This window comes from Ursus maritimus, unplaced genomic scaffold (assembly GCF_017311325.1).
Source record: "Ursus maritimus isolate PB19 unplaced genomic scaffold, ASM1731132v1 scaffold_32, whole genome shotgun sequence".
NCBI lineage: Eukaryota > Metazoa > Chordata > Mammalia > Carnivora > Ursidae > Ursus > Ursus maritimus.
This window is the reverse complement of record NW_024425786.1, coordinates 20,809,957-20,820,449: the sequence shown is the minus strand read 5'-3', so window position 1 is coordinate 20,820,449 and position 10,493 is coordinate 20,809,957. Positions and strand designations below refer to the sequence as shown.

The following is a 10,493-nucleotide window of genomic DNA, read 5'->3' as shown; positions in this document are numbered from 1 at the left end:
GTGTTCTAAAAAAAAAAATATATATATATATATATATAGCCTTGGAAGAAATATTAAGTAGACTTCTAAAATACAATGTGGTCAGTGATTAAACTTATGAGCTACCTGTTTTCTCTTTAGAACTGTATCAAAGATATTCAGTTAGTCTATGCACACTTAGCAACATGCAAGTTCCCCTTCTAGGACCTATAATCGGAATGTTGTGCTCTATTTAGACACTTCTCTTGATGTTATAATTAAGAGTAGTATATACTTCATTTTCATTGAAAACAATTTGATCTTTGTTCTTTATATGTGTGTGTGTGTGTGTGTGTGTAGTATATATATATATCTTTTTTCCCCTTCCCCTTCCTATGCTTAAGAGCTATAATAACATTGCAGTAACTTAGGTTTTTGCTTGTAGCCATTTACAGTTACAGGGTGAATAGTACGTTCAATTTGGTACAAAACAGAAATTATGAGGTAGGAATCTAATTAGAATTTCGAAGTAAAATATTTACTAATTATTTCCCTTCTAATTTATAAGGATTAAAAAGAAAAATTATGGCTGCCATATTATAAAAGTATCCTGCTTTATTTATGAACATGTGAAATCCCAGTATTTAAAAATGTGTGACCTTTCAAATCCAAACAAAATTCCTTATTTTTTCATTGTCAGCATTTGCAAATAGGGAAAGTCTTCGGAAATAATACTGTTTCTGTTCTCAGTTATAGATTTTCCTAGATTGCTGACCATAAAGGCGTATAGATACTGGCAAACTCTCATGATAAAAAAAGGTGTATTTAAATCAATAGTAAGAATTGAAACTAGAAAATTGTGAGAAGACATTACTATCCAAATGCTTAAATGTACTTAAAAGATTAACTCACAGCGTGTTTTGTAATTTCACTGGCTGTTTGACTAAGTTGTAAGTAACTGTATTCATTTAAGTTGCATTAAGAATCCACTTTCCCCTTCTATGTCAAGTCATTGTATTTTTGTATATTTTAGAAGATGAATTTCATTTAGTGTAGAATAATGTCAGTTTACATTAATGGTTTACAAAAACCCACAATTAGATTAAACTCTAGAACTAGTACCTGGAAATGAGAATACTAAGATTTGGATAGTAATTCTGTACTTTTTATTTAATTTAATAAATTTATTTATTTATTTTTAAAGATTTTATTTATTCATTTGAGAGAGAGAGCACAGGCAGGCAGAGCAGCAGAGGGAGAGGGAGAAGCAGGCTCCCTGCTGAAGTTATTTCAGGTTATTCAACCTATATTTCAGGTTATTCAACTTATAAATTATTGGAAGGAAAGAGAACTACTGTATTGATTGAAAGTAGTGTACTTAAATGCATGTCGTGATGGAAATACGTAATTTATAGTCATTAACATACACACAAATGTACCAGAATGTATGTTTCAACTTTATGCATTTTACATATTGCCGATAGAATCCCAGAAGATGCTGTAATAAATCTTGTGTTTTCCTTGTGAGATTGCTTTTGTTTTATTTTTTTTATTTTTTTATTTTTTAAAGATTTTATTTATTTGACACAGAGAGAGAAAGAGCACAAGTAGGCAGAGCAGTAGACAGCAGGGAAGCAGGCTCCCTGCTGAGCAGAGTGCCCAGTGTGGGGCTCAATCCCAGGACCCCGGGATCATGACCCGAGCCAGAGGCAAACTCTTAACCGACTGAGCCACCCAGGTGCCCCTGCTCTTGTTTGTTTTAAATGATCAAAATTATTGGTGATTGTTCTGTTACTTGATTTTTAAAGTTTTTTTTCCTAACTATAGAAATTATGCCCCTTTTATTCCCCTAAATTGAAAAGCTGAGAAGATAAAGGTGATTTTTAAGATGGAAACAACAGTGCTTATTTTCAAAGAAATAGGAGAGGTAGAAAGAATGTCTACCAATTTTTCCCTTAAGGGAAATTTTCTTGCAACTTACCATAGAATTTGTCTTAAGAAAAGTAGAAAATTCCTTCCTTTTCATTATAAAATCACTGTTTTTTGCCCTATTTCTAAAAAACAAAATTCGAGATTTTAACATTTAGTTTTATATGACTTGAGAATTTATTTCCCCACAATTAAGAGTAGTATTTTTTACCTTGCAAAACCCATGATCCCTTTTGATCAATAAAAAATATTCTCCTTTAATGCTTATATTTTTTAAATCAGTTAGGTGTTATATTTTAACTAAAGCACATGTTATTGAGTATCTTTTTTTAAAAACAATTTTTCTTACCTTCTTGCCCAGAGGTAGATTTTATAACCGTTTCCCCATGAGAAGGAATATCCCTTCCCTCTCCCGTGCCGAGAATCTGCTAATTAGAGATTGCAGTTATTACATATGGCCTTCAATTAAATAAAACATTTATTATAATAAAATATTATAACTTTTTGTTTAGGTGAGAGGTACAAAAATCCAGCAAATGAGGTATTAAAGGCATTATATTTCCCTCATGGTTTAGCCCTTTTTTCCTCCTTTGGGGATGAAATTATATATGTATTATGTACACTTAGACAATATTAAAAGCCCATAAAATAAAGACATTTCAATTTAAATATAAGGTAGATAGAAGCTGGTAAAACAAAAAAATGTTTCCTCTTTCACAATTGTGAATCCGTTTCACGTCACATTGATTATGCTCTTCTGAGGAGAGCAAAACAAGTTCAGGCGAGATAGCTCCTGCGGGCTTTGGTTACCGCGCCCTGTAATTCTGCAGCACCAGTTACCTGCGTCATGTAGTTGGAGAACTTGGCTTTTGAGGCTCTGTATGAGCTACACGTGAGTATTGATCACCAAGTGCTTCTGACCTTTAAACTTTTTTTCATGACATCTAGGTCAGGGAAGGGAGTAAAGCCATGGTAGAGTTGGACAGTTTTGCATCTAACCACATGTGTGTTCTCTCTTTTTCCCGTTTGGGAGTGTGGCTATAAAGTAAAATGTTGTATTGCATCAATATAGAGCAGTAGAAGGGGAGGGGTAGTATGGGCACAACTGAAGTTTTTCGTTTCCCTTTTCATGTTATTTTTTTTTTTAATCTCTTTTCATTACTTCAGCAATAAGGTTCTATACTTGCTTTAGCTTTATATGTTTAGTTACAGTGGTTAGTAGAAGTAAAAACAGGCATGACCGTCATTAAAAGCATAAGTGATCACATCTGTTTTGGAGAAGTGTCAGTTTCATTTGTGTTAAATAGATACGGAGTTTTTGTTTTTATAGTGTATTTAGTTTACTCATGTCTACCTGTCTCTTTCTTGCCAGCAGGCCACAGTAAGAAGTTCATACCAGTAAATGTGGGGCTTTGAGTCCTCTATTTTTCTTTTTTAGTTTGAAAATCAGGACAGGAAGAGCGGGGTCTGAGAAGGTAAAGAGTTTGCTTAAAAATTGGCTAGGTAGTGGGGCACCTAGGTGGTTCAGTTGTTAAAGCGTCTGCCTTCAGCTTGGGTCATGATCTCAGGGTCAAGCCTCGCATCAGTCTCCCTGCTCAGCAGGGAGTCTGCTTGTCCCTCTCCCTCTGCTCTTCCCCCCTGCTCGTGCACACACGTGCACTCTCTCTCAAATGAAAAAAAAAGTTGACTAGGTAGTATACTTAGTGGAGCTCGTTATTTCAGAATAAAGTTGTGTCTTAGCTTTACATGATTTTTCCTTAATTCTAAAATTCAAGGTTTTGCTCTACTTATTTATTTGCATTATTAAAATAAATCCAGAAGAATTTTCCTTTAATTACATATATACAGATAGTTGGTTGTGAAAGTATTTAACTGATATTCCAGTTTGTCCTATTTAAAGTGATTCAGTGTGTCTGTGTTAACAGTTATGTAAATGTTCCACATTCAAGCAGGTTAGATGTTATCATAACTAACTGACTTGCTAGGCTAGTTTTTATCATTTTTTAATGTAACAATAATCCTAAAATCATGTTTTAGTTATCTGCACATGGCTATCATTATAAAATGTTTAGTGCATTAGGCACTATAGTCACCGTGTTTTAAGTACAGCAGAAGGGGTTCCACGTGTTGGCTTTTGCGAGGTAGTATAAAGGCCACTGTGTACACCTATCTGGACTTGGTGCAGCAGGTCAGTTTTGAAAAGCCACGTGCAGGTTTGAGATTTTGAGATTGGGACTCACGTAGAAAGCTTGGAGTAACAAAAAGTTTAAAAAAATGATTCTCCGATGGCCTCAATGATAATGCTGTAAGAGTTCATAAAGCTTTGAATCCCCCCCCTTTTTTAAACAGACAGTGAAGACTGCTGACAGACGCCCGCAATCCAGCCACATAAACGTTAGGAAGGAATACTGGTCCTCATGGAAGAAGAGCAAGACTTACCAGAACAACCAGTAAGTGTCTCCTTTAATAATTGAAGGTCTTTATAGAAAAACCAATTGTAAAAGATTTTAAATACTATTTGCTTAGTACTACAGATTCCAAATTAGAATAAAAATAAGGAAAAGACTTCCTAATACCTTCCTTCTAAAAAAACAGTGTTCTTAAATTCACATTTTGTTAGCTTAATGCTAGGGAGTCTGCTTAGAAAATTCAGTATTACAGAGTAAGTATTGTATTTGGAAATGTCATTAAAAAAGAAAAAAACACAACGGTTATTCTTACAGTTTTTAGAAAATAAAAGAGGACATCTGGTTACCAGTAAAGCATTATATACCATTTCTGCCAGAAAACTTAGTTTTATCTTTACCTAAATTTCTCTGAGTGACTTAATTTTTTTAAAAAGTAGTTATAGTTGAAGAAAATTATAATTTGGCCACTAGCTAATTGTTAAAAACAGATAAGATCCTAGAGTCTAGATTAGATTCTTAATTTCTTTTAAATATTTAATATAAATAAATAAAAATAATAATTCTAAATGTCCCCAAGTGATACAGAGTTATTGCCTTTGCCACGGCCTTCTGTTTGTTTGTATTGCTCTTTCTGTATTTTGGCTCTTAGCATTTTAAAAAGAAAAGCAGGGGCGCCTGGCTGGCTTAATCAGTAGAGCATCCGATTCTTGGTCTCTGGTTTGTGAGTTCAAGCCCCACACTGGGCACGGCGCCTACTTAAAAAATAAATAAAATAAAAATAAAATAGGAAAGTAATAGTAATCATTCTTTCAAGATACTTTTATATTAAAGAATCTTTTGCTTTTGTGTTATTTCTTTTTTTGAAGTTAGATAAATTCTGAGGCAGTTTACTATCCTGATTGAGCCTCTTGCATTTCATATGAAAAGAGAATGTAGAATGATATGTTTACCTTTATGAAAATCCAACTTAGAAAAAAATTGAGTTTTGAAAGCAGATAATAGGGTATGTTTTTCATGTTTCACATAGATTCTTTACATCACAAAAGGATGGACTCCTGCTTGCATGAAGTCCTTTAATACATTTTTAATATTTATTTTTATGTTGAGAAGTATGTGCTAATGATTACTTTGCCATTATTCTTTTAGCCCTCTCACTTAACGTAAGTATAAAACTAGAAAGACATAAGCAATTGGTAAGATGACCTTGAAACATATGAAATGTCTTCTCTTATCTCTGATGGGGCAACAATAATCAGGGAAATGGTAGAACTAAAAATCATCCTCAGCGGTGTTCCCGGGATATGTGCTATGAGAACAAATAGCTGAATTAGAGACATTAAATGTGCCAAAGAAAATTATGTCATAGAGTTTTTAATGTAGCAAGACAGAGGTCTAGTCAGGAGGTCTAGTTTCAAGACTTACATGCTGATACACTATTGAAATGGGTATTGTTGTTAGTTCCTCCTTGTTTATTGAAGGTAATGAGAATTGTGAGGCTGACCTGCTGGTGAGTCATCTTTTCTGCTCTGCTTCATTTCCTTGCTGTTCTGTTCAATTTCTATAACATCATGTGCAAAACCTGATTGTTACTTAAGAAGGTGAGAAATTAAAGCACTTTAAAAACAAATTTTCTGCTGACTGTAAATGGTGATTGTCACAGGGCATCATTTATTTTGATCTGTGCCTGAGTTTTAATTTATAAAAGTAACTGAGTGACAACATGGGGAGGTCAATGCCATTGAAACAAAAGTTTAATGTTACTCACAGTCCTTAGAAGTGAAAGGGATGGCACACCACACAGGGCGTAGGGGGAAGCACCAGTGTCAGTTAGGAGGCAGAAAGGAGCGAGGGGAATACATAGGCCGCAGCCTTTAATGGGGTTTCTACAGACAAGGCAAGGTAAACAATTTAGGTTTAGTTTGTTTGAATAATTCCGTGGGCTTTTGGGGTATTGCAGCTGTCATAGGTATCTGGTGTCTAGCTCTGGGTGGGGTGATTAGAGCAGGGAAAATACTGACGTAGTGTGTAAATTGGATGAAGGAGATGTATCAGAGTATGGGCTCTGGATCACGAGGTGTGCACAGCTTTGGTCTGTAGTTTGTCCCTGTGATTAATGGATGCCAAATGGACATACAGAATCTAAGAAAATGCAGAATATTTATGAACTGTTAAAAATAATTAGAATACGAAGAGTAAATATTGTACTTTGAGGAGAAAAGTCTTCACAGGCTGTAATAGAGATCTAAAATTTGGGTAGAAAGAATGGTTCTATCCCACGTTGACGATGATAAATAAAACCAAGAGTTTTAACTCTACCATTACCTGTATACATAGAGAGAAGTTACTGGTGGGCATTATTAACTGGAGTTATGTTATTCTCATCTCTTCTTGTCTCTTTCCTACTGAATTATCCCTTTCTTGTTTCTTTACTACTTAACTTGCTCCATCTTAAGCTTTGTTCAGGTCATTGTTCACAATGCAACATAAATCCTAGCTTTGGGTTCTCTCTTTCACTGTCCCTTATTGCCAGTCAGTCTTCAATCTGCAGTCAGAAATGATTCACTGTGTGGTCGCCAGGTACCTTGAAATTACTCTGTCTCCTCCCCGCCCCCCTCCCGCAGCCTTCATCTTTTTCAGATACACTGAGGCAGTTGTATTATTGTCCAAACTGGACAATACTCTTTTGAAGAGTAAAAGGGGACACTAACCAGACTTGGTTTTGGGATAAGAGGTATAAACGAAGACTGCCCCTGGCAAGCTGGAAGCACTTTAAAAACTCCTTTATGGATGTCAGGAGTGCTTTCTGAATTCAAGTTTTTAAAGGATACACATGCATAGGAAAAATTTTTAGAAGAATATACAGCAAACTTAATACCAATTATTTCATGGAGGTGATGGCTCAGAATAAGCTCTTTTCTATTTTATACATATCTGAATGGGATTTTAAAAAAGATGAGCATGCCTCTTGTGTTTAAATTTTTAAAAGAAATGCCTAATACTTATTGTAAACAATAGAAGTGGTGCTTATAACCATAATGTACTCTCTTGGCTAAAACAGAGAAAAGAGCGAAGCTTGGGAAACATTTTTGAGAACAATAAAAAGGACTTTAAAAATTGTGTTTGGGGCTTAAAGGGTAAGGAGAAGAAAGGTGGAACAGGTGGTGAAGAGAGAACATCTTGACTCAACCCCTGATGTTGTCTTCTCTGTGAAGGATAAAGCATAGCATACCTCAATTTTTTAAAAATATTTTTTATTCCCATATGTATAAGCAAGGACCTAAGTCATTTCAAATGAGTTCTATTCCTCTAGACTTATAGCAGTTTTACCCATAAACCTAAAACTTGCAGACATCAGTACAAAGCCAGCACTGATCACCTGAAAAATCACAGAGTGATTCACAGAGCATGGATATTCTAAATTCGGGTACTGTTTTACTAGTATTCCCTTGCTCTGTCATGTTTAAAGCATGATTTTTTTTTTTAACAGAGGCACAAATAGAACCCTGATTCACGAATTTGTCAGTGGTTCTTCTTTTTGTTTTATCTTTAGTCATAACATGCCCATAAGATTATGTCATTTTTTAAAATAAAGTATGTTTTTCAACCATCACCAGAATCAATTTTAAAACATTTTCATTCCAAAAAGAAACTCCATACCCATGCGCAGTCACCCCCTAACTCCCCTGCAGCCCTAGGCAATTAGTAATCTAATTTCTGTCTAAAAATTTACTGATTTGTGGACATTTCATGTAAATGGAATCATACAATTTGTGATTCTTTGTGACTGGCTTCCTCCACTTAGCATAATCTTTTCACGATTCATTTACATTGTAGCATGTATCAGTACTTCATTCTCTTTTATTGATGAATAATACTGTATAGATTTTTTAATTTATCATTCATCATTTAATTTATTATTATTTTATCATTTTATTCATTTATCTGTTCATTCATGAGCATTGGGGTTATTTTCACTTTTTGGGTATTTTGAAAAATGCTGTTAGGAACATTCATGGACATATGTTTGCATTTCTCTTGGTTATATAGCTAGGAGTTAAATTGGTGGGTTATATAGTAACTCTATATGTAACCTTTTGAGGAACTACTAAACTATTTTCCAGGGTAGCTACACTATTTTACATTCTATTGGTTTCTGGATTGTGTTGTTAACAACCCATACTTCTGTAATCCAATGAAATCTGTCTATATCCTTTTAAGTTAGTTTACCTACCTACGGTGCCAAGGCAGCACATGCTTTCTATTCTTGATTTGTAGGCGAGCATAATTGCCCAAATCAAGGCAAATAATGGGCCATGAAAGGTAAAAAAATTAGCTGATAACACATTTTTCCCCAAACTTTTTTTGTTCGGTGGTTATGATTTTAAGTACATTTTCTCCATTTCTAGTGTTACTTATTCTTTGTACTGGGTTGGCACTGTAATAAATAAAAAGTGAAATAAAATTTGAAAGGCCCTGTGGTATGGGTGCCTGAGTGGCTCAGTCGGTTAAATAGCTGCCTTCAGCTCAGATCATGATCCTAGGATCCTGGGATTGAGCCCCACATTGGGCTTCCCTGCTCAGCAGGGTGTCTACTTCTCCCTCTGCGCCCCCCCCCATTCATGCTCTCTCTCTTTTGCTCTCTCTCTCAAATAAATAAAATCTTGAAAAATAATTAAAACAAAAAAAAGGCCCAATGGTGTATTTAAAATTTTTGCTCCAGTGCCGTTTTCTTTTTTTGGAACTTATTAGCTAAATTTGTTATTCTGTGGTTCTAATAAAATTAAGATTATGGTAAATTAGATTCCTTAGTGCTCCAGTTTTCTTTGTATGGATTACTGGAGACTAGACTGTTTTGGTTACCAGGTCACAAAAATATTTCTTTGATGATAAAGAGAGTCTTAGGGTGAGCTAAGCATAAATTCATCCCCACTATTGGAAAATTACATTATCATCTGACCTAATGTAAATACTATGAGCTTTAGCTGGGAAGGACAGCACATTTTATAATAAAAGCATATATTTTGTTATTTGTGAAATGGCAGGCAGGTAAACTAGATGGTTGTATTTTTCTTATGTCTAACCTTGCAATTTCCAGTCAAAATGTTGTCTGTTATTTTCCTAAGTGGCTCATTTATCTCTACCCCTTTCAGTGGGGTTATATCATACAATTACAATAAGTTAAATGCTTTTGTCAAAATCCGTATGTCATCCTAGGATTCCTTGATCTCTTGGTTGGTTTATGGTATCTTTTATCATATAGAAGTTTTGAATTTTTGTATAATCAAATCTATTTTTTATTTTATGGCTTTGGAATTTAATATGCTTAATAAGAGCTTATCTGCCTCAAGAGTTTTTGTTCGTTTTTGTTTTTTCTTCATATGCTTCTGTAGTTTTGTTTTTAAATTTAGAGGATTAAAAAAATTTTTTTGAGTATAGTCGACGCACCATGTTATATTAGTTTCAGATGAACATAGTGAGTCAGCTACTCTATATGTTGGGCTGTGCTCACCACAAGTACAGTTGCCATCTGTCACCTCACGGTGCTGTTGCAGTGCGATGCTGTGCCTGTTACTCTGACAAGATTTTTTTTTTTTTTTAAGATTTATTTATTTATTTATTTTAGACAGAGAAAGAGAAAGCATGTGCACGCATGAATGGGAGGAGCAGAGGGGAGGGGTGAGCATGGAGCCTGGTGCGGGGCTTGATCCTATGACCCCGAATTCATGACTTGAGCCAAAACCAAGAGTTGGACACCCAACTGACTGTGCCACCTAGACGCCCCAAGGGTTTTTTTTTAATGCCCCCCTTTTCTTAATTTTCTCTTTATTGGTACCTATGAAAGAAAATTAAAGTAGCATTAAATATGACATATGTTGGTATGCCATAGGCAAGAAACCAAGAGCGGTTTTATTTATTTTGTTATGTTTTCTCATGAGGAATAGATGTCCATAAGAAATATTATGGGGCTTATATTTATCTTGTATTTATTATTTACCTTACCTGAGGAACTTTTTTTTTTTTTTTAAAGATTTTATTTATTTAGTTGACAGAGACAGCCAGCGAGAGAGGGAACACAAGCAGGGGAAGTGGGAGAGGAAGAAGCAGGCTCATAGCAGAGGAGCCTGATGTGGGGCTCGATCCCATAACGCCGGGATCACGCCCTGAGCCGAAGGCAGATGCTTAACGACTGAGCCCCCC

The 10,493-nt window shown here is 35.0% G+C and overlaps 1 protein-coding gene across 4 annotated transcripts in view; it reads left to right on the top strand.

The window, feature by feature from the left end:
- Positions 1-10,493, top strand: part of EYA3 (EYA transcriptional coactivator and phosphatase 3) — a 95,571-nt gene that overhangs the window by 26,602 nt on the left and 58,476 nt on the right. For 2 of the 4 annotated variants that reach the window (XM_008694535.2, XM_008694534.2), the window contains exon 2: positions 4,237-4,337. In XM_008694535.2, the coding sequence (XP_008692757.1) occupies positions 4,305-4,337 (33 nt within the window). In that variant the 5' untranslated portion in view covers positions 4,237-4,304. Of the gene's footprint in view, positions 1-2,654; positions 2,780-4,236; positions 4,338-10,493 lie in introns of those variants that run through there. The other 2 variants (XM_040619105.1, XM_040619106.1) reach the window with 2 other exon arrangements.